At 44.4% G+C, this 27,153-nt stretch overlaps 1 protein-coding gene across 1 annotated transcript in view; it reads left to right on the forward strand.

The window, feature by feature from the left end:
* The first annotated feature begins 7,938 nt into the window (after positions 1-7,938).
* LOC139532095 (A disintegrin and metalloproteinase with thrombospondin motifs 5-like) overlaps positions 7,939-27,153 on the forward strand; it is a 29,688-nt gene continuing 10,473 nt past the window's right edge. The window contains exons 1-4 of the mRNA XM_071329235.1: positions 7,939-9,716; positions 21,388-21,520; positions 22,185-22,352; positions 22,742-23,025. Of these exons, the coding sequence (XP_071185336.1) occupies positions 8,622-9,716; positions 21,388-21,520; positions 22,185-22,352; positions 22,742-23,025 (1,680 nt within the window). The 5' untranslated portion in view covers positions 7,939-8,621. The remainder of the gene's footprint in view (positions 9,717-21,387; positions 21,521-22,184; positions 22,353-22,741; positions 23,026-27,153) is intronic.

Below are 27,153 nucleotides of genomic sequence, written 5' to 3' on the forward strand. Positions count from 1 at the left end.
TTTAGTACTATATCTCTTGACACAATGATGAAAATAATCATGGCCTCTAAACCTTCAAGCTGCATACTGGACCCTATTCCAACTAAACTACTGAAAGAGCTGCTTCCTGTGCTTGGCCCTCCTATGTTGAACATAATAAACGGCTCTCTATCCATCGGATGTGTAACAAACTCACTAAAAGTGGCAGTAATAAAGCCTCTCTTGAAAAAGCCAAACCTTGACCCAGAAAATATTTTAAAAACTATTGGCCTATATCGAATCTCCCATTCCTCTCAAAAAAAAATGAAAAAGCTGTTGCGCAGCCACTCACTGTCTTCCTGAAGACAAACAATGTATACGAAATGCTTCAGTCTGGTTTTAGAACCCATCATAGCACTGAGACTGCACTTGTGAGGTGGTAAATGAACTTTTAACCTGTCTAGGACTGGTTAAACCCCTCGCCAACAGCCAATGAAATTGCAGGGCGCCAAATTCAATCAACAGAAATCTTATAATTCAATTTTCTCAAACATACAAGTATTAGACTCAATTTTAACGATAAAATTCTCGTTAATCCAACCACAGTGTCCGATTTCAAAAAAGCTTTTCGGCAAAAGCAGAACATATCATTATGTTAGGTCAGCAACTAGTCACAAAAAGCATACAGCGATTTTCCAACCAAAGAGAGGAGTCACAAAAAGCTGAAATATTGATTAATTGTGTCAGACTCTGCAAAGGCTCTGCATTTGTCCTCGTGCTCCTAGACCTTAGTGCTGCTTTTGATACCATCGATCACCACATTCTTTTGGAGAGATTGGAAACCCAAATCGGTCTACACGGACAAGTTCTGGCCTGGTTTAGATCTTATCTGTCGGAAAGGTATCAGTTTGTCTCTGTGAATGGTTTGTCCTCTGACAAATCAACTGTAAATTTCGGTGTTCCTCAAGGTTCCGTTTTAGGACCACTATTGTTTTCCCTATATATTGTACCTCTTGGGGATGTCATTCGAAAACATAATGTTAATTTTCACTGCTATACGGATGACACACAGCTGTACATTTCAATGAAACATGGTGAAGCCCCAAAATTGCCCTCGCTGGAAGCCTGTGTTTCAGACATAAGGAAGTGGATGGCTGCAAACTTTCTACTTTTAAACTCGGACAAAACAGAGATGCTTGTTCTAGGTCCCAAGAAACAAAGAGATCTTCTGTTGAATCTGACAATTAATCTTGATGGTTGTACAGTCGTCTCAAATAAAACTGAAGGACCTTGGCGTTACTCTGGACCCTGATCTCTCTTTTGACGAACATATCAAGACTGTTTCAAGGACAGCTTTTTTCCATTTACGTAACATTGCAAAAATCAGAAGTTTTCTGTCCAAAAATGATGCAGAAAAATGAATCCATGCTTTTGTTACTTCTAGGTTAGACTACTGCATTGCCCTACTTTCCGGCTACCCGGATAAAGCACTAAATAAACTTCAGTTAGTGTTAAATACGTCTGCTAGAATCCTGACTAGAACCAAAACATTTGATCATATTACTCCAGTGCTAGCCTCCCTACACTGGCTTCCTGTTAAGGCAAGGGCTGGTTTCAAGGTTTTACTGCTAAACTACAAAGCATTACATGGGCTTGCTCCTACCTATCTTTCCAATTTGGTCCTGCCGTACATACCTACACGTACGCTACGGTCACAAGACGCAGGCTTCCTAATTGTCCCTAGAATTTCTAAGCAAACAGATGGAGGCAGGGCTTTCTCCTATAGAGCTCCATTTTTATGGAATGGTCTGCCTACCCATGTGAGAGACACAGACTCGGTCTCAACCTTTAAGTCTTCATTGAAGACTCATCTCTTCAGTAGGTCCTATGATTGAGTGTAGTCTGGCCCAGGAGTGTGAAGGTGAACGGAAAGGCACTGGAGCAACGAACCGCACTTGCTGTCTCTGCCTGGCAGAGGGTCCTTTGAGTTTGCATAGAGACAGTGCAAAAAAGGGTCAACTCAGTGTGTGTAATCATTTTGTTAGCTATTTAGAAGTGTTAGGGCTAGGAGATAGAAGCTGTTCAGAAGACTTAGTGTCAGACTTGATGCACCGGTTCCACTTGCCGTGCAGAAGCAGAGAGAACTGTCTATGGCTTGGGTGGCTGGAATCTTTAACAATTTTCTGGACCTTCCGTTCACACCACCTGATATAGAGGTCCTGGATGGCAGGGAGCAAGGGCCCCAGAGAGTCCTATTTCGCTGGCGTAGGTACGTTACCTCTGTGACCTAGGTCCTAGGGGACACCCTGTACTTGTCACATACCCCCCTGGCTGCAACGGATGACAGAAGAGAGAGTGCCTCTGAACAGGCACACCACACTTTAGAGCGATTAAGAGATGGATGGAGGAGAGATGAAGAGAGGGAGGGCTCCTTTAGAAAGGATCAAAGCCAACTTGTCATCCATCACTCGAGAACAAATGTTGTGATCCTCATTAGTATGCCAACGTTCTTTATCGGATGTGTTTTTATCCCGGCGGACATTAGTAGCCTATTATGGATGAGAGAGGGAGAGAGCTTGTGAGTAAAAGAGAGTGTGTGCATCCCAAATGGCACCCTATTCGCTACATAGTGCACTAAATAGTGCACTATATAGGGAATAGGGTGCTGTTTGGGGCATAGACAGAAAGTAATCGAGATGAAGAGCTGTGCTCTGGGAATTCTGGAACCATCCACCATCACTTAGCCAGTTGGTTATGTAAAAAGGTCCGGTGTCAATTAGCTGTATTGGATTCCCCCACAGCAGGCGATTATAGAACTGGGTTGCCCCTGCTCCACATGTGTCTGTGCACACGTGGTTATGCACATGTTGTTTTGGTGATGAGTATTTTAGATACTATGGGACTCCTGCGCAGAACATGTGATCTATCATTGTAGTGTGAGCGTGTGTGTGTGTGTGTGTGTGTGTGTGTGTGTGTGTGTGTGTGTGTGTGTGTGTGTGTGTGTGTGTGTGTGTGTGTGTGTGTGTGTGTGTGTGTGTGTGTGTGTGTGTGTGTGTGTGTGTGTGTGTGTGTGTGTGTGTGTGTGTGTGTGTGTGTGTGTGTGTGTGTGTGTGTGTGTGGAGAGGGGGTGGTTAGTTCAGGCCCATATGGTTCCCAAGCATACATCCTCTATTTCAGCTGATCAGGATTAGAAAGGATCCCGTGTGTGTGAGAGAGATAGAGGGAATGAAAGGCAGAAACATATTGGAGGATGTGTGGCAGATGCAGTTTGTCCATGCCCAAGCGCTGTACTGTATGATTGTTTAGGTTGTCTTTGTTACCCACCCACCTCCTTTTCCTCTTTCTATGCCATCTAGGCTACTTTTTCTATCACTTTCCTACCCTCTCTCCCCTTCCATATAGTTGTTTTGCCATCATCACCAATTGCTTTATAAGTTGTTCTTTGTGTAGCAAATCACAGGATTTTGTGTAAGCAAACACACACAAAAGTACCGGTAGAAGCATTGACTGTCATTGGTTTACATGTAGTTGTAAAATTCACATGTATTCTGAATTCACCTCAGTGGTTTACAATGTATTTACAATGTTTTTTTTGTTTTTTTTTGTCAAATGTGTTGGTTGTGAAATCGGCAGAAATATTTTTGTCATTGGCAGACTTATCCAGAGCGACTTAAATGAGCAATTAGGGAAAGTGCTTAAGGGCACGTTGACAGATTTTTCACCTACTCGGCTCTGGGATTCAAACCAACAACCTTCCGGTGTTACTTGCCCAATGCTCTTAACCGCTAGGGTACCTGCCGCCATCCAGAGTTTATACACATCATTGGGTCTGACACAAACCTCAGCTGTCAGTGGGAGAGAAAGTCATGATTAACTCAGGAAATGTATTGTTCATAGAATTAAAATTCCTATAAAAAGGTTACCTATTACCATGCATTTATTTTTGTTTGTTAATCATTGAGAGGGGCGTCACGCAACAATGGACCATTTTCCATGTAATGTGGCAGGTTGACGTTTATTAGTCTTGTCCTTGAGGCAGAACTGAGCGATTTCTGCTAGATGGGCCAGCTGCAAAGTCAAAATTGGCTAAATTGTAAAAATTCATGAAAACAAACATTTGCATTTTTGATTTAAGGTTAGGGTTATGCATTAGGGTTAGCAGTGTGGTTAAGGTTAGGGTTAGGTTTAAAATCCTATTGTATGACTTTGTGTCTGTGCCAGCTAGTGACCACTCTGCAGAGCTGCCTCCAGAACAAGATTCCTGAGGAAAAAATGCTAACCTACTGTAATGCGGGGGGCCATTGGTTGTGTGGGTCATGCATGTGGAGGTGTGAGAGGGGGAGAGTCTTAGGGTGGCAGTCAGCACATGGTGTTCTGTTTAATGTTTTGGCCATGCTTAGAAGTCCACCCACACACACCCTCTTTCTTGCTCTCTCTCTCTCTCTCCCTCTCATACTGGATTAGTACAACAAGGGACATCTCAGGATTTTAGAGGGGGAGGATGGGCGCTCGGTAGAGGAGAGTAGGGTTCACCCACACAAAAATACACATTTATTGATAACCTAAAGTTTTAGCTAGGCCTTTTTCAAGGGGACAAATGGGGACTGGTGGGTTGGAGGGAGGGAGTGTGTGTGTGTGTGTGTGTGTGTGTGTGTGTGTGTGTGTGTGTGTGTGTGTGTGTGTGTGTGTGTGTGTGTGTGTGTGTGTGTGTGTGTGTGTGTGTGTGTGTGTGTGTGTGTGTGTTTGTGTGGGTGTTTGCAGCTAAACAGAAGAACGTTTCCATATCTCTCTCCCTCTCTCTCTCTCTGTATTTTGATGGCTCCTATGGGAAAACACTGTTCTGTGACTCAGCCACCAGTAAACTAGCAAACAAACACAGTGCTGGAGACGCATGAAGAGTCACACTTCCCCTCTGAGAGTTTGGCCCTAGAATGCTATGTATGATTCAGCTCTCTCCAAACACACATGCATGACACCCCTGACACACACACACTTCCCTGAAAACACAATCAATTGCCAAGACACACCCACACACTGACAGTCCCTCCTCACGGACCTGGGACTGAACTCCTCCCTTTGCAACCTGGTCCTAGACTTCATGAAGGGTCGCCCCCAGGTGGTGATGGTAGGCAACATAACCTCTTCGACCTATCCTTACCTGTCACCCTAGACCCACTTCAATTCGCTTACCGCCCCAATAGGTCCACAGACGATGCAATCATCATCACACTGCACACTGCCCTATCACATCTGGACAAGAGGAATACCTATGTGAATGCTTTTTATTGACTATAGCTCAGCATTCAACACCATAGTACCCTCCAAGCTCATCATTAAGCTTGAGGCCCTGAGTCTGAACCCCGCCCTGTGCAATTGGGTCCTGGACTTCCTGATGTGCCGCCTCCAGGTGGTGAAGGTAGGAAACAACACCGCCACTTCGCTGATCCTCAACACTGGGGCCCCACAAGCATGTGTGCTCAGCCCCCTCCTGTACTCCCTGTTCACCCATGACTGCGTGGCCAAGCACACCTCCAACTCAATCATCAAGTTTGCAGACACAACAGTAGTAGACTTGATTACCAACAACAACGAGACAGCCTACAGGGAGGAGGTGAAGGCTCTGGGAGTGTGGTGCTAGGAAAATAACCTCTTAATCAACATCAACAAAACAAAGGAGATGATCGTGGACTTCAGGAAACAGCAGAGGGAGCACCCTCCTATCCACATCAATGGGACAGCAGTGGAGAAGGTGGAAAGTTTTAAGTTCCTCAGCGTACACATCACTGACAATCTGAAATGGTCCACCCACACAGACAGCGTGGCGAAGAAGGCACAACAGCCCCTTTGGCTTGTCAGAAATTTGGCTTGTCACCTAAAACCCGCACAAACTTTTACAGATGCACAATTGAGAGCATCCTGTCGGGCTGTATCACCACCTGGTATGGCAATTGCACCGCCCACAACAGCAGGGCTCTCCAGAGGGTGGTGTGGTCTGCACAACGCATCACCAGGGGCAAACTACCTGCCCTCCAGGACACCTATAGCACCCGATGTCACAGGAAGGCCAAAAAGATCATCAAGGACAGCAACCACCCAAGCCACTGCCTGTTCACCCCACCATCATCCAGAAAGCGAGGTCAGTACAGGTGCATCAAAGCTGGGACCGAGAGACTGAAAAACAGATTCTATCTCAAGTCCATCAGACAGTTAAATAGCCATCACTAGCACAGAGAGGCTGCTGCCTATATACACAGACTTGAAATCATTGGCCACTTTAATAATGTCACTTCAATAATGTTAATATATCTTGCATTACTCATCTCATATGTATATAGTGTATTCTATACTAGTCTACAATATCTTAGTCTACGCCGCTCTGACATTGCTCATCCATATATTTATGTATTCTTAATTACATTCCTTTACTTAGGTTTGTGTGTATAGGGTATATTGTCACGGCCGTCAACAGAAGTAGACCAAAGCGCTGCGTGGTGAGCGTACATCATCCTTTATTTATTATGACGCCGACAAAAACAATAAACAATCCAAAACAACCGTGAAGCTAAAGGGCTATGTGCCACAAACAAAGTTAACCTCCCACAAAGACAGGTGGGAGAAAGGGCTACCTAAGTATGGTTCTCAATCATAGACATCGATAGACAGCTGTCCCTGATTGAGAACCCTACCTGGCCAAAACATAGAAATACAAATAATAGAACATAGAATACCCACCCCAAATCACACCATGACCAAACAAAATAGAGACATAAAAAGGATCTCTAAGGTCAGGGCGTGACATATATGTTGTTAAATTGTTAGATATTACTTGTTAGATATTGCTGCACTGTCGGAACTAGAAGCACAAGCATTTCGCTACACCCAAAATAACATCTGCTAAACATGTAACCATGTATGTAACCAATAAAATTTGATTTGTACTCTGATTCTTAACACGGGTGCCTCACAAGAGTGCATCCTCAGTCCCCTCCTGTACTCCTTGTATACCCACGACTGTGTGGCCTTACACAGTTCCCACTCCATTATCAAGTTCGCTGATACTACACGAGAGTAGTAGGCCTGATTGCCAACAACGAGACGGCCTACAGGGAGGAGGTAGGCACTCTGATGGCGTGGTGCCAGGTAAACCACCTCTCCCTCAACATCAGTAAAACAAAGGAACTGATTGTGAACTTGAGGAACCAGGCTGGGCACGACCCCATCCTCATCAATGGGGCCGTCGTGGAGGCCCCATTGTCAAAAACGTCAAGTTCCTCAGCGTACACATCTCAGAGGAGCGGATATGGTCAAACCACCTGGAGACCGTGGTGAAGAAGACACAACAGCAACTCTTCAACGTCAGGATGTTGAGGAAATTCCTCCCGCACACAAAGAGAAAGATGTGTTCCCAGCATTGTGGATATAGGACAGGACATACACACTTTTTGAGACAGTTGAACTGTGAGAACTTCTATTCTGAAAATGCCATAAATTATCCATCTCCACAGTTGTATAATTCTGACTTCAGACACTCCACAGCCCACTGTTACAAATGCCCCTTCAATAATTGAAAGAGACACACTTAGGAAGTTTAAAAAATAACAGACAAGTGTTAAATACACCCATTCAAATGCTGAGATAAAGAGTGCTATTTTCTATTTGGCCTACTATAACAAGAGCGGAAGCTTATGAGTTGTGGTGGTGGCTGGTGTTGTTGTTATTGTTGACATTGTGTGGCTGGTAGTAGTGATGATGAAATGAGCTCCAATAGACCCACACATCACCAGAGAGAATGCCCCTGCTCCCATCGCACAATAGCCGTTATTCTGTACAGTGAGTAGGCTAAACCCGCGGGCGACTGGGGTAGCTGGAGCGTTGTATTATAGCGCTGGTTTTCCATAGCAGTACATAGAGTGACTGTATATAACATAGCACTCCCTGTGACTGTAAATGACGGCACGTTTTTTTATATGGACTTCCAAAACACGGTGTATTTTTTTATATCTCACAAAGGAAGAAGATTTTGATGGATGACCCGCGAATTGAGCCCTTGCGCGCGCTCATATCTAGACTACACACACGCTCGCGCGCTTAAAAACGCACACAGATAGACTGCCACGCTCTTGCTGTCCCCACTAGTGGGAATGCTGAAGATATGGGTGACATTATTGAAAGATGCTTTGTTATAGTGCTCCTTTACTCTTGTGTTTGCGTCTCGGCGCCGGGGATAGGACCAAAAAATGGAGTTGAGTGGGACTCCAGACTCGGAAGCCTCCAGCACTTGACTTTGCTTTGATTTCGGCAGACACGAGAACGCAGCAGAGAGAGAGAAGAGGGGGGTAGAGTGGCGAGTGAGTGCAAAGGGGCAGGACTTTTTTTCTCTCCTCTATTAAGAGGAAACTTTTGTGTTTTGTTCTCCAAGTTCAGCTCGGTCCTCAAGCCCTGTTCTCCGCTGCTCTTTTCTTACATCTCCGCGACGTCTTTTCTTCCATACCCTCCGATGCCTTCATTTTTCTGTGTTTTTACACTTTTCATGGGAATTCTGGATATCGAGACCATGCGCATTCAAACGGGACCTGTTCTGAAAATTGTTTGTTCTTCGTTTCCATTACTGTTTTAGTTGGAATATAAATGTTTCGCCGTGCACTGCTAGTTTTGGGGTAAAGATGACCCGTGTATTTTGTGCTTTTGCTGGAGTCATGTTGGTGTTTCGGATTATTTTGCTGTGCATCGTGGAGTTGCATACTGGCTGCGATGCGGTGCTCGCCACCGGTCTCACCACTTTCCGGGCTTTCGCTCCACCTGCAAAAGAGGGTGTTGTGCGGACCGTCGATCGGATTTACCATGGAGGTGGGAAGGTTGGTTACCTACTCTACATGGACGGGAGAAGGTTTCAATTAGATATGGAGAGGGATGAGTCAATTTTGTCACAGCACTTCAGTCCGAAATATGTGATGGCCCTGATAGGAGCGGGAGAAAGCGCCGCGCCTCTGCACCGGGAGTGTGTGTACCGGGGAACCGTGGACTCCAACCCCAAGTCCCTGGCGGTTTTCAGCCTCTGTGGTGGGGGTCTACAGGGCTTTTTCGCTTTGAAACACGCACGCTACACAATCACACCCCTCATCCGAGCCAAGGGACACAATAGCGACGTGCGTTCGCTGGATGACAAGGATGCAGAGAGCGCTCTCCACTACTTCACGCAGGAGAGTTTCAGCTTCGAAGCCATGCCTGTGAGCGAGAGCTGTGGGACCAAGGAAGGGCGCGGGCGCATGGATGCATCGAGGAAACACCGACGTAAGGGCAGAGGGAAAGGGAAACGCGACCCGCACGGTGTCACCCTGGACAGGGGCAAGGAGCGAAGCAGAGCGCACGGCAGAAGATGGTGGAAGCAGTTCTCCAAACCTGCCTCTCCGCCCTCACTGGGAAGTCGGCGCAAGAGGTCAGTTTCGCGCGCCAGGCACGTGGAGCTTCTGCTGGTCGCTGACGAGTCCATGTCCAAGAAGTACGGCAAGGACCTACACCACTACCTGCTCACGCTGGCCTCCATCGCTTCCAAGTTGTACGGCCATGCCAGCATCGAGAACCCCATCCGTCTGTCCGTTGTGAAGGTGACCATGGTCACGGAGAAGGAGAAGGGGTTGGAGGTGTCCAAGAACGCAGCCGCCACGCTCAAGAGCTTCTGCAAGTGGCAGAACCAGCAGAACCCACTGGACGACGACAACCAGCACCACCACGACGCCGCCATCCTCTTCACCAGGCAGGTAAACAAACAAACAAAACCATAGAGTTCGATTCGCCCCTCTCCCCCCCGACAAAACACATACCACTGCGCGCCAGGTCCATCCCTTCCCACTCACTGGACTAGAGCGCATTTTACACTGAGGTGTTATGGTATGGTACTGCTTGCGTGACAGGCCGTTTCTGTACTCTTACCTGATATTCAAGAGAGTCATTTGGCTCAAAATATGTTTATTACATTGTTGTTATCAAGCAGAAATCTGCTTCGGTTTAGTGTTTCCAAATTGAGTGAGTGTGCGTCTCTCTCTCTCTATTTCTCTCTGTCTGTCTTGCACACCCTCCCTCCTCTGTGTGGGTTCTCGCATGTGTCTTATAACAACCCTTATAACAACCCTAAAAAAGAGCGTTTCCTCCGCTTGTGTTTTTATGGGCAGTCTCCTCTGTCTCAGACTCTCCCAGTCCCTTGACAACCAATGTCTCGAGCCCGTGTGATCTCTCACACCCGCTGCGCACGCACATTCTTCCAGGGTTGAAGGGATGTACTTGAAATCAGCTGAAGGTTAGAGTTCAGAATGTTTATCTCAACCAGAAAATGCAGCCAACCGACAGCCCTATGTTTTTTTTCTTTCCAGTTTTCTTTTTTCCCCCTCCTACATTTTTTTTCTCTGAGCAGAGCAGGGACTGTCAAAAATTCAAACACATATATCAAATCTAATTTTATTAGTCAAAGGTGTAGACCTTACAGTTAAATGCTTACTTACCTAACCAACAATGCAGTTTACAAAATACGAATAAGAATAAGAAATAAAATAAGTAGTTTTAAAGAGCATCAGTAAAATAACAATAGCGAGACTAAACTAAGCAAAAAAAGAAACATCCTCTCACTGTCAACGGCGTTTATTTTCAGCAAACTTAACATGTGTAAATATTTGTATGAACATAACAAGACTCAACAACTGAGACATAAACTGAACAAGTTCCACAGACATGTGACTAACAGAAATGGAATAATGTGTCCCCGAACAAAGGGGGTCAAAATCAAAATTAACAGTCAGTATCTGGTGTGGCCACCAGCTGCATTAAGTACTGCAGTGCATCTCCTCCTCATGACTGTACAAGATTTGCCAGTTCTTGCTGTGAGATGTTTTACCACACTCTTCCACCAAGGCACCTGCAAGTTCCCGGACATTTCTGGGGGGAATGGCCCTAGCCCTCACCCTCCGATCCAACAGGTCCCAGACGTGCTCAATGGGATTGAGATCTGGGCTCTTAGCTGGCCATGGCAGAACACTGGCATTCCTGTCTTGCAGGAAATCACGCACAGAAATCACGCACACTTCATGGCTACGGACGTGAGTGCTACGGGTCGGTAGTCATTTAGGCAGGTTACCTTAGTGTTCTTGGGCACAGGGATTATGGTGGTCTGCTTAAAACATGTTGGTATTACAGACACTTGCCAGTTGGTCAGCGCATGCTCGCAGTACACGTCCTGGTAATCCGTCTGGCCCTGCTGCCTTGTGAATGTTGACCTGTTTAAAGGTCTTACTCCCATTGGCTGCGGAGAGCGTGACCACACAGTCGTCCAAACAGCTGGTACTCTCATGTTTCAGTGTTATTTGCCTCGAAGCGAGCATAGAAGTAGTTTAGCTAGTCTGGTAGGCTAGTGTCACTGGGCATCTCTCGGCTGTGCTTCCCTTTGTAGTCTGTAATGGTTTGCAAGCCCTGCCACATCCGACGAGCGTCGGAGCCGGTGTAGTACGATTCGATCTTAGTCCTGTATTGATACTTTGCCTGTTTGATGGTTCGTCGGAGGGCATAGTGCGATTTCTTATTAGCTTCCAGGTTAGAGTCCTGCTCCTTGAAAGTGGTAGCTCTAGCCTTTAGCTCAGTGCGGATGTTGCCTGTAAGCCATTGTTTCTGGTTGGGGTATGTACGTACAGTCACAGTGGTTATGACGTCATCTATGCACTTATTGATGAAGCCAATGACTGATGTGGTGTACTCCTCAATGCCATAGGAAAAATCCCAGACCATATTCCTGTCTGTGATAGCAAAACAGTCCTGTAGCTTGGCATCTGCTTCATTGACCCCTTTTTTATTGACCGAGTCAATGGGGCTTCCTGATGTAATTTTTGATTGTAAAATTATGGTCAGATTTGCCAAATGGAGGGCGAGGGAGAGCTTTGTACGCATCTCTGTGTGTGGAGTAAAGGTGGTCTTGAGTTTTTTTTCTCACTGCTTGCACATTTATCATGCTGATAGAAATTTGGTAAAACAGATTTAAGTTTCCCTGCATTAAGTCCCCGGCCACTAGGAGTGCCACCTCTGGATGAGCGTTTTCCTGTTTGCTTATGGCAGAATACGCTCATTGAGTGCGGTCTTAGTGCCAACATCGGTCTGTGGTGGTATGTAGACAGCTACGAAAATACAGATGAAAACTCTCAAGGTAGATAAGTGTGGTCTACAGTAGAGGTCGACCGATTAATCGGAATGGCCGATTAATTAGGGCCGATTTCAAGTTTTCATAACAATCGGAAATCGGTATTTTTGGGCGCCGATTTGCCGATTATTATTATTTATTTTTTTACACCTTTATTTAATCTTTATTTAACTAGGCAAGTCAGTTAAGAACACATTCTTATTTTCAATGACGGTCTAGGAACGTTCTGCCTTGCAGAACGACAGATTTTTAACCTTGTCAGCTCGGGGGTTCCAATCTTGCAACCTTACAGTTAACTAGTCCAATGCTCTAACACCTGATTACATTGCACTCCACGAGGAGCCTGCCTGTTACGCGAATGCAGTAAGCTAAGGTAAATTGCTAGCTAGTATTAAACTTATCTTATAAAAAACAATCAATCAATGACTGTCATTGCTCCAATGTGTACTTAACCATAAACATCAATGCCTTTCTTAAAATCAATACACAAGTATATATTTTTAAACCTGCATATTTAGCTTAAAGAAATCTAGGTTAGCAGGCAATATTTACCAGGTGAAATTGTGTCATTTCTCTTGCGTTCATTGCACGCAGAGTCAGGGTATATGCAACAGTTTGGGCCGCCTGGCTCTTTGCGAACTAATTTGCCAGAATTTTACGTAATTATGACATAACATTAAAGGTTGTGCAATGTAACAGGAATATTTAGACTCATGGATGCCACCCGTTAGATAAAATACGGAACGGAATAAACGTTTTGTTTTCGAGGTGATAGTTTCCGGATTAGTCAAAGGTATATGGTTTAGAGAGAAATAGTCGACGCGTTATAATTCCTGTAATAACTTGCGTCTGAACTTGAAAGGGGTTCCTTCGTTATTTTACCATTCATGTCTTCCATAGAGAATGTCTTGATCTACTTCAAATAAGGTCTGTATTTCGCGGAGGAGCAGACTGACAGGGGACCATGCAGACAAGCTCTGCTTTCTGCACTACAACCTAGAACTTCTTAACTGGGAATATTGAAGACCCATGAAAGCTGGTGGTTCGTTTTAACATATGTCCTCATGTTATTTGAGACAAAATTTATTTAATTTATGTATTATATTAAGTTAAAATAAAAGTGTTCATTGTTCATTCAGTATTGTTGCAATTGTCATTATTACAAAAATGTGTGTGTGTGTATGATATATATATATATATATATATATATATATATATATATATATATATATATATATATATATATATATATAAAAAAATAAAAAATAATCGGCCGATATATCGGTATCGGCTTTTTTTGTCCTCCAGGTATCGGTATCGGCGTTGAAAAATCATAATCGGTCGACCTCTAGTCTACAGCTTATCATGAGATACTCTACCTCAGGCGAGCAAAACCTTGAGACTTCCTTAGATATCATGCACCAGCTGTTGTTTACATATTTGCATGGTCTGCCACCCCTTGTCTTACCAGACGCCGCTGTTCTATCCTGCCGATACAGCGTATAACCAGCCAGCTGTATGTTGATAATGTCGTCATTCAGCCACGACTCCGTGAAGCATAAGATATTACAGTTTTTATTGTCCTGTAGTTTAATCTTCCTCGTAGGTCGTCAATTATATTTTCCAATGGTTGCACATTAGCTAGTAAAACGGATGGCAGGGGGGGTTTATTCGATCGCCTATGAATTCTCAGAAGGCAGCCCAACCTCCGTCCTCTTTTTCTCCGTCGTCTCTTCACGCTAATGGCGGGGATTTGGGCCTGTTCCCGGGAAAGCAGTATGTCGTTCACGTCAGGCTTATCTCGTTAAAGGAAAAAAAAGCTTCTGCCAGTTCGTGGTGAGTAATCGCTGTTCTGATGTCCAGAAGTTATTTCCGGTCATAAGAGACGGTAGCAGCAACATTATGTACAAAATAAGTTTAAAAAATAAGTTCGGCATGGCAGATTATTTATGGCAGATTTCAAGTTTTCATAACAATCGGTAATCTGCCTTTTTGGATGCTGATTATGGCCGATGACAGGTTGACCACCTGTTAGGCGAGAGCAGCATCAAAAGGACCTTGTGGCTGCAAGGAGCCAAGCTAAGTTGCTATCTAGCATTAACCTTATAAAAAACAATCAATCTTCACATAATCACTAGTTAACTACATATGGTTGATGATATTACTAGGTTAACTAGCTTTTCCTGCGTTGCATATAATCAAAGCGGTCCCTGTTAATTTATCATCGAATCACAGCCTACTTCAACTTCGCCAAATGGGTGATGATTTAACAAAAGCACAATCGCGAAAAAAAAAGCACAATTGTTGCACAAATGTACCTATCCATAAACATCAATGCCTTTCTTAAAATCAATACACCGAAGTATATATTTTTTAAACGTGCATATTTAGTTAAAATAAATGCATGTTAGCAGGCAATATTAACTAGGGAAATTGTCTTGCGTTCAGTCAGAGTCAGCGTATATGCAGCAGTTTGGGCCGCCTGGCTCGTTGCGAACTGTGTGAAGATTTCTTCCTAACAAAGACCGTAATTAATTTGCCAGAATTTTACATAGTTATGACATAACATTGAAGGTTGTGCATTGTAACAGCAATATTTAGACTTAGGGTTGCCACCCGTTCGATAAAATACGGAACGGTTCTGTGTTTCACTGAATCAGTAGGTCAAAGGTCAAATAAATAACATTTAAAAAATCGTCCGATTAATCGGCATCAGCTTTTTTTTGGTCCTCCAATAATCGGTATCGGGGGATTGAAAAATCATAATCGGTCGACCTCTAATTATGATGGTAAATGTGCTCACTGTTGCCCCTAGTGGCCGGTTGTGAAGGTATTTCCGGACGTCCTCAGGACATGGACAAACCTCCAATATCTAAGTCAGTCTTGAGCGGTCTGCCTGCGTTTATAGCACACACATCTCAAACCCACTAAGCTCTCTGCATTTTTCACCCCTCTGGTGTGGTTTCTTGGTCTGTCGGCTGTGGTTGAGGTGTCAGGATTGTGGTGCGTGTAACTAAGTCATGCAAGGTCTTGTTGTGCTGGAGACGGCTGCTAATACCAGGGAATAACGACTTTTTTTGTCACTGGCGCCCAGGTGGAAGCTGTTGGCAGCGCCATGTGAGCATACCTGGGCTTGGCAAGTTGGCGGAGCACGGTGTGCCAACTATTACCACCACCACCTACATGGGCATGGACTTTCCACCCACTTGACAGTGCTTTCCTTCTGCGTCACCGGCAGGGGGTAGGGTGGCATGGTTGGTACAGTGGTTGGAACAACGGGCACGGAGATACCTGGCGCTGGCTCTACCCAGGGGCAAGTGACAGGTCATAACAACAGTAACAACTAAATAGCATGACAACATTGTAACACCTGCAAGGTGTTTGGAGTGGACCATGACTTATCAATAGGTCAAAGGTCAGTGAATCCCCTTAGCCAATAGGATTTGAACTCTGATTCCATGATTGGCTGTAGTGTTCGATCACTGTATCTTTAAAACAAAACCCTTCCATTCAGTTGTCTCTCATTGCTGTAGCTTGTCATCAAAGAAGTAAGTGTCGTAGCTTGAGTGAGTCACACTCATTCAATAGAAGTCAAATCCATCATCAGACTGCATTCTCGCAGTCAGAGACAAGACCCATCCATTCTTTGGAGATGTAGAGGGGGGGAGTTTATTGGAACATGAGGTTATTCATGCATGGGTCCAATTACTCCGGTCCCAACACCCCCGTGTCCTGAGTGAGCTGACCCGTGTGCCTGTGTCACCGGGCTCTGTGCATGCCGCACCAGGACAGAACAAGAGACACATTGAGGGGACTCTGTGTGTGTATGCATTTGTAATTTGTATGTGTGTGCATTTGTGGGATTGCGCGTGTGGGCATGCGCGCGTGTATGTGCGTGCCTGTGTGTGATTATTAGTGGTTACGTCACAGTGTGACCCGACGCATGACTGCTCTCGCCAGGGACCGGGACATTAAACAAAGCCTTACTGTGAGGAGAAGAGCTCTCTACTGACAGAACATAGAGCAGGGATCATCGACTAGATTCAGCCGCGGGCCTATTTTTGTTCTTGAGCGGATGGTCAGGGGGCCGGGACATAATTATAAATAATTTGTAGACTGCAATTTAACCCACAAGAAGCCCAAACAGATTTAATATTTGACTAAAACATAATCCTTTCAAACATTGCTTACATTTGTATATGATCACATACTGTATATCTCTCTATTATGCGTGAGAATACTTTGAAACAGATTTCCAAAATTAAAATCACTTGGAGTTGATTTGTTGGTGTTTTTACGGTCTATGTCCAACAATAACAAAAGTAATTTTTAAAAAACACTTCGTTTTTTGCTCAGAAAACTTGGGGGGCCAAATAAAATTGGCTCGCAGGCCGCCAGTTAAGGAACCCTGACATAGAGAGAGACAAAGAGCCCAGAAATAATCAACTTGAAATAACCAAGAAAACATAATTAATTACATGAATATGCAGCATGGAAATATTCACCATAAATATTACATCCTCAATCAAATCATTCAATCAAATGTATTTATAACGCTCTTTTTACATCAGCCGATGTCACAAAGTGCTTATACAGAAACCCAGCCTAAAACCCCAAACCGCAAGCAATACAGATGTAGAAGCACGGTGGCTAGGAAAGACTCCCTAGAAAGGCCAGAACCTAGGAAGAAACCTAGAGAGGAACCAGGCTCTGAGGGGTGGCCAGTCCTCTTCTGGCTGTGCCGGGTGGAGATTATAACAGAACATGGCCAAGATGTTCAAACGTTCATAGATGACCGGCAGGGTCAGATAATAATAATCACAGTGGTTGTAGAGGGTGCAACAGGTCAGCACCTCAGGAGTAAATGTCAGTTGTCTTTTCATAGCCGATCATTCAGAGTTATGAACAGTGATTTATAACTAGGTCAATATCACCTTCTCTCAATACACTGTACTGTATGTCAATTGAGATTGTCATGTTTATTGTAGTCTCTTTGATTGTTCCCTCGTGCACTAGGACATACATGTTTACGGTTTCCTTGTTGCCAGAGAGAGAGGTAGAGAGAGAAAGATAGAGGGGCTACCAGTGATAAAGAGAGGACGCCGAGAAAGAGAGAAGGAGCGAGACTGTGTGTGGACTCTGAGAAAGAGACAGGGAGAGGGAGAGGGACAGAGGGAAGGACTCTGAGAACGAGAGAGTGTGTATGCAGAGAGCAAAGAAAGCATAGAAATGTTAGGCTACATCTCCTTTTTGTTGAAGGTTACGTATCTGTTGAAGGTTAAGGGCACGTATTCGCGAAACGTCCCAAAGTTGGACTACTGATCTAGGATCAGATCCGCCCTCTTATTCATAATGAGAAGTTCAATTATTGTTGTTTCCATGTTAAAGTACAGTACCCTGCAGATGTCCCTGTTAGTTTCACCAGACAGACAGACATGTCACCCCAGAGGTGCGCAGCCCGGTGGCTTTGCACAAACCAATAACACCTAGGACATTGTCACTTTATACACAAAACACACAATAACCTTATGCAGGTGCCGGGTCTGAAAAGTTCATTCATAATCTGTGATACAGAGTAGCCTATCACACACTCTCACTAGGCAGCTATGGCATATAACAAGATGTTCCTGACCAATCACGTGGACCGAGTGATAGGTCGAAAGTTGAATGGCGGAGTTTATATAGGCATGAAATATAGGACCTGTGAAATACCCCAGTCTTATAACAAACAGAGGAGATATAGGCCTACCTATAGGAGAAGAGGACCGGGAAACTCACACACCTTAAACACATGTGCGCATGTTCGCACACACGCACACACACACACACAATAAGCTGACACACACAGTACACACACACAATCTAAAAGCACACACGCACACACACTGTAAGCAGAAACACTGTAAGCCGACACACACTCACACATACACACTCAAAACAAGCATGAGCGAGGAGGAGAAGAGACAGGAGAGCACATAGGACACACTCTGTTCAAGTCAAATAATACACTTGCGTACATACTCAATTCTCCACGGCACATATGATAGAGTGTGTGCATGTGCACTGGAGTTGGAATGATAGAGTATGGCCAGATGGATGTTTTGGAAGGGGGTCTCTCTGTTGCTATCTGATTTGTTTAGTAGACAAAACAATGCCATGGAGTTAAATGATCACCTGGCAGTTAAGGTCTGGGATGATATTCACAAAGCATCTCAGAGTAGAACTGCTGCTGTAGGATTTTGTCTTTTTAAATCCTACCTCTGGAATGACAATCACAGTCTCTCTGATAGGCTGATATGGTTGAATATGAAGGATACTATCATGTTATTGGACGAAGGTAGCCGCTTAGACGTGTGTCATAGGTCACTGGGCCAGGAGTTTTGTCAGGGCCTGACCAGGAAAAACTTTGAAGGGGTTGGCTCTAGCCTAGTACAATTGCCATTTAATAGGCTAATGTCACTCTCACCAATGATTGGCAGGCCATTAATTTCACGGTTAGTTGACGATTACGTTGTTGACACTGATTTTTGAGTGACAAGTTGTTGTGTGTGTGTGTGTGTGTGTGTGTGTGTGTGTGTGTGTGTGTGTGTGTGTGTGTGTGTGTGTGTGTGTGTGTGTGTGTGTGTGTGTGTGTGTGTGTGTGTGTGTGTGTGTGTGTGTGTGTGTGTGTGTGTGAGCGTGTGTGTATGTGTGTGTGTGTGTGTGTGCATGCGCGCTAACGCCACCAACCGACAGTGTGTGTGTGCGTGTGTGTCTGTGATTGACACTCTCCTTTACTCAGAGTGGAACTGTGTTTTCCGAACGAAGCTAGGGTGTGTTCCCCGGTTGACCCGAGACTCACACACACGCACGGGTCAACCGGGGAACACAGTTCCACTCTGAGTAAAGGAGAGTGTCAATCACAGACACACACACACACTGTCAGTTGGTGGCGTTAGCGCGCAATGCACACACACACATACACGTACGTACACATGTACATGTACATGCAAACACAAACACACCCTAACTCTCTTTCTCACACACACACTCAGCCTTCTTATATGATCGTCTACTGACCTAAATACCTTATCACCGGTGCTGAGGTTGTTTTTCTCAATGTTTCCATAACGGCCCATTCCCTCCATTCTTTCCTCCTCTCTTTTCATTTCCTCCATCCTCCCATCCCTTTCCCCAGGTGTCTGATTCCATAACTGTATTTCTCTTGCTCTCTCTTTCTAACCCTCCCTCTTTCTTTCTCTCGTTCACCCTCTCATACAGTATGTCTGTGAAAGCCCCTTAGGATAAAAAGGGGAAAATACCAAGCTGGAAACACACTGAAGAGCGGGAGGGAGAGGAGAAGAAAAGAGAGACAGAGTGAAAGTGAGAAAGACACAGAGGGAACATGAGAGAGACAGGGACAGAGTGTAAGGGGGAGTGGTAGTCAGGGGTAGTTGGGGGTGGGGGCAACAAGTTCAAGTGAACAAAAGAGAGGGAAAGTGAGAGAGAAAGAGAGACAGGGACAACTAGTAAGTAAGAAACAGGAAAACCAACACATCTATGGTGAACATGTTGGTTTCTACAATGTCCCTCCCGATTGGCTAGGGAGATTAAAACCCTTTCCACAATGTCCCTCCCGATTGGCTAGTTCATTTGATAGTGACAACAAGGAGTATAAAAAATGTCTATTCTCTCCATCTACACACACATCAGGGGGCAAAATCTTAACAATGACCAACACAACGCATTTAGTGAAATGGAATCGGACTGGACTGTATTTGACTTTGTTTTTATTTCTCCTTTAGTAAGTAGGAGACTTTCTCTTTTAAGAGTTTCTGTCTAAAGCAAGAGTGTGTCTGAAATGGCACCCTATTCCCTACATAGTGCATTACTTTTGACCAGAGCCCTAAGATGTTCACTATATAGGGAAATGGGGTACCACACTAGGGCTACGACCGAAATGGCACTAATGGCCCTATGGACCCTGGTCAAAAGTAGTGCACTATGTAGGGAATTGGATGCCATTTCGGACACAGCCAGAGTTTGTGTCTAGAGTATGTGTATGAGGCGTTCCACCCTGTTGGTCATGTGTTGGAGAGCCCAGAACAGAACATAGACGGGTTTGTTCCTGAAGTGTTCCATCTGAGACAAGTAAATACACACCCCAGAGTCTCTCACAAATGGCACAGTGGGCCTGTCAACACCTCTTATCAAGGGATTCATCCTGTCCCCAGGATGTGTGTGGGAGGGGGGCCCGGGGTGGTGGGTGGAGTGGAGAGGAATGTGTGTGTGTGTGTGTGTGTGTGTGTGTGTGTGTGTGTGTGTGTGTGTGTGTGTGTGTGTGTGTGTGTGTGTGTGTGTGTGTGTGTGTGTGTGTGTGTGTGTGTGTGTGTGTGTGGCCTTATCTCATTCATACATGACACGTGCACTTTTACAGTTAGTAATGTACACACTGTATGTATACTGTGAGAGTGTGTGTGTTGATGTGTGTGCATGCCTATGTGTGTCTGTGTGTGCATGCATACTTGTGTCTCCATGTGTGTGTCCGTGTGCGTGCATGTGTGTGTGTGTTTCGGAGAACGAGACAGTCGGTGGCATAGGGACACAGTGTTTGATTGACTGATTGATTCCTCTACACAGCAGAGTAGCTTCAAGCCCTCTGGGCATCATCTGTATAGATCTGTGTGGGAGCTGGAACACTGGTCAATACACAGTTCCCTATGAGAGAGTGAGAGAGAGAGAGAGAGAGAGAGAGAGAGAGAGAGAGAGAGAGAGAGAGAGAGAGAGAGAGAGAGAGAGAGAGAGAGAGAGAGAGAGAGAGAGAGAGAGAGAGAGAGAGAGAGAGAGAGAGAGAGAGAGAGAGAGAGAGAGAGAGAGAGGAGAGAGAGAGAGAGAGAGAGAGAGAGAGAGAGAGAGAGAGAGAGAGAGAGAGAGAGAGAGAGAGAGAGAGAGAGATTGATTGAAGAAAGAGCAGAAATATAGTGAACTCAATAGCATCAACAATTATGGGTCAAATAAGGTCTATTGGCATATGATCTTCTTTCATTTCTCATCTGTAATCTATCCAGCTTGTCCTTGCATTGTCTGTGTTTTGGTGTGCGTGTGTGAGTCCTGCAGTATATATGTGTATAACTTTACACTAACTTAAAATCAACATTTAACATGATACATACATTCAATCTCAGGTGATGGACAAAGTAAAGCAATGTGCAGGCAGGTATTTTTATGTAATATCACCCTTTCCACCAACCCATTTGCTTGTGCCCCCTGTATAGGACCTGTGTGGGCACCACTCGTGTGACACACTGGGCATGGCCGACGTTGGCACCATCTGCTCACCAGAGAGGAGCTGTGCCGTCATAGAGGACGACGGACTCCATGCCGCCTTCACCGTGGCACACGAGATAGGTGGGCACCGCTCACACACCTGCATACAAACATACACACACACACACTCAATTACCTGCCAATACACACTCACATTCCCACACATTTTTTTAATGTATATAAGTACATGCAAACACACATCCAAACTCTATTGCTATCATTGTCACCAGGGGTCTCTTCATAGTCCCCAAATCCAGAACAGACTCTGGGAAAACACACAGTACTACATAGACCCATGACTACATGGAACTCTATTCCACATCAAGTAACTCAAGCGAGCAGTAAAAGCTGATGAAAAAAACAGATGCAACTACAGGTTATGGAATGAAGTGGACTGCGAAGAGACACAAGCACAGGCACACACACGCATACGCAGACACACGCTAACACACGTACATTGTAATGTTGTAATATTGTGGTATTATACATTTTGTATTGTAGATATGTAATGGTAGAGTAGTGGTGTAATAATGTGTTGCATGTTGTACTGTTTTATTAATTTTTTGTGATGTAGTTGCCTTAATCTTGTTTGGACTCCAGGAAGAGTAAATACATGAATCTTGATAATTACAAATACAAATACACACTCTCAAGAACACAATGCTCACTGTGTAACAAACACCCACCAAAAATGATTTGTATTCCTGTCTGCCTGCATGTCCGTCTCTCTGTCTGTGAACCAAAGGTCACTTGCTGGGCCTGTCCCATGACGACTCCAAGTTCTGCGAAGAGCGTTTCGGCGCCAGCGCGGACAAGCGTCTCATGTCGTCCATCCTGACCTCCATCGACGCCTCCAAACCCTGGAGCCGCTGCACCTCAGCTACCATCACTGACTTCTTTGACGATGGCAATGGTAAGACATGAAGAGGGAGATGAGTGGAGGAGAGCAGGGAAGAATGGCAGGATAGGATAGAGGGGGGATGAGGAGAGGAGAGAATGAAATCCAGAAGTATTTTGGCACTGCAGGCATAGAGTTGACTAGCCCTGAACTAATGGTTAGGGAGGTAACCAAGTCTTTATTGTAAATGTCAGGAGATTACCTCAATGACTTACTTGGTTAAACAATGAGGGTTGGGCTCACCTACTGTACATAGTTAATGTGCTGTTGTCTTTGCCAAATTGAATCCAATGTCCCTTCACACCTATCGAGTGGCAGATTAGAATGATCGCTGGTTTGACAAACCAGACAGATAAACAGTCTTTGGCATTGGACACCATGTCCACCCCTCTCCCCCTCTACAGCCGAGTGTCTCCTGGACACTCCTCGCCAGCCCATGCTCGGCTCAGAGGAGCTGCCCGGCCAGAGCTACGACGCCGTGCGCCAGTGCCGCCTGGCGTTTGGGCCTGAGTACACGGTCTGCCCGGGCATGGACGTATGCGCCCGCCTGTGGTGTGCAGTGATACGCCAGGGCCAGATGGTGTGCCTTACCAAGAAGCTGCCCGCCGTGGAGGGCACGCCGTGTGGCAAGGGCCGCATCTGCCTCCAGGGCAAGTGCATGGACAAGACCCGCAAGAGACACTACTCGGTAAGGACAGGGCGGAGGGTGAGAGGGAGGGAGGGGAGGAGAGGGAATGGGAAGCAACAACGCAATGGGCTGACAGCATAGACAGAGTGAAAGGTAGTGAAAGAGCTGAGTACTACTTTATTATGATGTATTATTCTCTAGAGAGGGAAGGAGGGAGGGAGGGAGGAAAGGAGGGGATGGGAAGGAGAGGAAGAGTGTTGAGAGAGGGAACGGGAGGCAACAATGCAAAAATTATAAATAAAATGTACAAACACCAGATATGTGTTGTTTTACAGGATCAGCCATAGTAGTATGGCACCCCTGGAGCACATTAGGGTTAAGTACCTTGCTCAAGGGCACATCAACAGATTTTCACCTTGTCGGCTCTGGTATTCAAACCAGCGACCTTTCGATTACTCACCCAACGCTATAACCGCTAGACTACCTCCTGCCCAATAGGGTGACAGCATCTCAAATTATACTACTTGGTGAGAGGAATGAAGGTGGGAGAGAGGGAGGAGTGTAGGGAGAGTGGTAGTAGAGGGGGGCGGGTGGACTGTGGAGTAGGGTGAGTAGGGTGAGAGTGCCAACAATAGCATTGAGAGACACTATAAAGCAAGGAGAGGAGGAATGAGGGAGGCAGTATAGAGAGAGGGACAGAGAGAATGAGAGGCAGGGATGGAGTTAGGTGAAAGTGTGGACAAGAGCCACAGGAAATATGCACTGCGTACAAAACATTAAGGACACCTGCTCTTTCAATGACATTGATTGACCAGGTGAAAGCTATGATCCCTTATTTATGTCACTTGTTAAATCCACTTCAATCAGTGAAGATGAAGGGGAGGAGACAGGTTAAAGAAGGAATTTTAAGCCTTGAGACAGTTGAGACGTGGATTGTGTACATGTGTCATTCAGTGCGTGAATGGGCAAGACGAAAGATTTAAGTGCCTTTGAAAGGGGTATGTTAGTAGGGGCCAGGTGTAGGGCTGTTGCGGTCATTAAATTTTGTCAGCCGGTGATTGTCAAGCAAATAACTGTCGGTCTCATGGTAATTGACCCTAATTACCATAAACACAGTTAGCATCTCCTAGCTTCCACGCATAGCCTACAAGCCACTGATGCAGACCTTTGGAACATCTACATTTTAAGTCTAATAAATCCATGTAATATAGGCCACACCATCACAGTAAATCCATGATTTATTTTAGACAGGTCTAAGGAAAGTTCGGCCCTGATCTGGCTGTCATATGGCTGTGGGCTACACTAGTTCATTTAGTAGACAAGATTTGCTTAGAATTCCGTGGCAGTATTTTATATTATTGTATAGTATGAAGAATATAATTGAAAATAACTGAATATAGTAGAAAGGATATTCTGCGGCTAATCTATGTTGAGCGGTTAACAAAGAAACCGGTACTCCTATATGCTTAATTTAGAGTTATTTATATAACTTTAGTTGTGATACAAATGTTGGGCTATATGTTTTGATTTTTAATACATTCTAAGGCTTCATGATGTGACTTTAATGATGATTTGAAAAAAGTTGCATGAAAGGCATGAGCGCTGCTTTGTTTTTTAGAGCAGGCTGTACACACTTCATCAGTCTCTCATTCACAATTTGACAAGCACTTGATAGTGACTAGAATTTCCCAGCTCCATCCCTTTTGTGTGGCTTTAATGCCCCCTAAAAAACTCCATGCCAGTGGCCTTTGTGCCCTTGGGCTGAATATAATAATTATAATTCCCTTCCCCCGGCTGCGTGACGAAGCACCTCTCACTCACATGGCTCTCCGTCATCTGATTGGGTCTTTCTCACAGGCTACAAGTGAAGATAGACACATCGGGAATGCAACTGCACTATCCAATCCCGAGGCGCATATTGAACATATTGGAAGAACTGTCCACATTTACTTTTCGTCAGCCAACAAGATGATTAGGCTTAACAAATGATTAGGCTTGACCTATTCTGAGCAAGAAATAAATATTCCAAACATAGTCTGGGACAATTGTGGGATCCCAAATTAATACAACCACTAGCATCAAAAAACCTGTTTTAAGCAATGAGCCTGACAACAACAGATCAGAACATTTAGCTTAAAATGTTGATAAACTATTAGGCTATTTCTTCACATTATAAGCTCAGCAATGTGCACACGGCAGTAGGCTATAAGTATGAATGTTCCATTAGCAGGAAAACACCATTCTCTATAGTGACCGCAAGTGTGAATATGCATGTAATGCTTTTATTACAAAGGTGCATTTTATGGTGAAAAAGTTCTTCCCCAAACTTGAAACTCACGCTCTGAGTATGTATGCCAGTTAGTCTGTACACCCGTTGTAAAGCGGATTAATGTGCTTAATTTTAAGAAGTTATTTGGCCACTTTAATGTCTTGATACAAACCTTGTCAAAATATATTGGCCTATGAGCTAGCCTACATGAGGTGTGTGACTATGATTTTTAAAAAGTCGCCAAAAAAAGGCAGGCACTGTTTCTTGCCTTAAGCTGGGCATCATTCACAAGTAATAATATATCATTCACAAGTGATAGGCTAATATTGTCACCCATCAGACTATTCTTGATTTAATCTAGTCTTTAATACACGGTGTTCTTAATGTTTTGTACTCTCAGTGTAGCGGTAGAGGGAGGGTAGGAGAGAGTTGGAAAAATTAGAAGGTTTCCATAACGTTTACTGCACACTGTAATTTATTTGGGCTTTACTGTCACGGACTCTCAATGAATCTAATTCCATTGAATTTGATTTGGAACAAGATTACCAGAGGAGTGACTGGGTGTATTTTTGGCAGGTCGGAGAAGGAGGGAAATAATGTTTCTTTTGTATGTGGGCGTGCCTGTGTGTTTACTATGTCTCCCTCCTCTCAGACTGTTCTCTTAGCAGGCTGTTTCTATTGAGTCTTTTCAACTTCTGAGTCCCTGACTTTTCAGTCACTCTTATGACAAGCAGCACAGAACTCACTACACTTTAATCGTCACCACCATTTTGTTTGTCTTTGTGTTGAAACATTACGTTCAACATTTTTTTATTCTATTAGATTTACAGTGTAAGAGTGTCACTTCATTTTGAATTATTAAACGAGACGTCCCACCTGAATCACTGTCAACAGAATATACAAAGCCTACTGTATATGCTTTGGGCATTCATATTTTGACTTGTGGCTATTGACACTAATGATATGTCAGGCTATAGTCACCTAACTAGAATATAGTTCTAGACCAACTAGACATCTATATTCAGTGTTGGGGAGTAGTGACCTACATGTAGTGCAACTAGTAATTTAACCACATTTTACAGAAGCTTGTTTGTGTTTTCAGTAGTTAATTACTTTTTTGCCATGTAGTGGTGTAGCTAATCACTGGAAACATACACTACTTTAAAAAAATATATGTGGTTGTTGGCAATAATTCCCTTTCTTTTTCAGCAGCAGATCTGCCTAATTCTAACTTGAAACATAGTTGTTGTGTTTAATAGGCAAAATTACACATTCTGTTAACGTCTGACTCCAGTGATCTGTTCTTGCAATTTCAGATTCAGTAACTTTAGTTAAGTAAAGTATATTTTTCTTAAGGGTAGATTTAGTGTAGTTTAACTTCTTCCCGTGTGCAGTATTTGGTAGCTTGGTAAACTATATATTCAGAGTAGATTCCCAAACACTGTCTATATTGTATGTCTAGACCAACTTGGTAGACACCTAACTAGAATATACAGTAGATCTATCTAGACCAATGGTCTATTTCAAAGTAATCACAAACAAAATGTTCAATGAAAATATGCATGTTTATTTTGGATGGGAAGAGGAGAGGGGAGCTGATGGGATTGGAGGATAGGTGAGGAGAGCATAGGAGAGGGTAGGAGGTTTCACACCTGCTGGAGGGGGTTCCCCCTACTGGGCCTAAGGGTGAAGAGGAGGGGGGTACAACGACCCATTGAGAGCTGCAACAAAATAAAAACAGGACATAGGTTAGGTTAATCCTAGGATCAAAGGTGAGGGGTTCAAGTCCATTGTTAGTTTATTGATTATGTGTTGGGTTAGGGCTATAAAATGTTCTACTCCTGACCTTAATGCTACATAGCAACTGTCCCTTTAGGATTTCATCTCTCTTTCATTCTCGACCATCCTACTCACCAGCC

Source organism: Salvelinus alpinus, chromosome 10, assembly GCF_045679555.1.
Source record: "Salvelinus alpinus chromosome 10, SLU_Salpinus.1, whole genome shotgun sequence".
Taxonomy (NCBI): domain Eukaryota; kingdom Metazoa; phylum Chordata; class Actinopteri; order Salmoniformes; family Salmonidae; genus Salvelinus; species Salvelinus alpinus.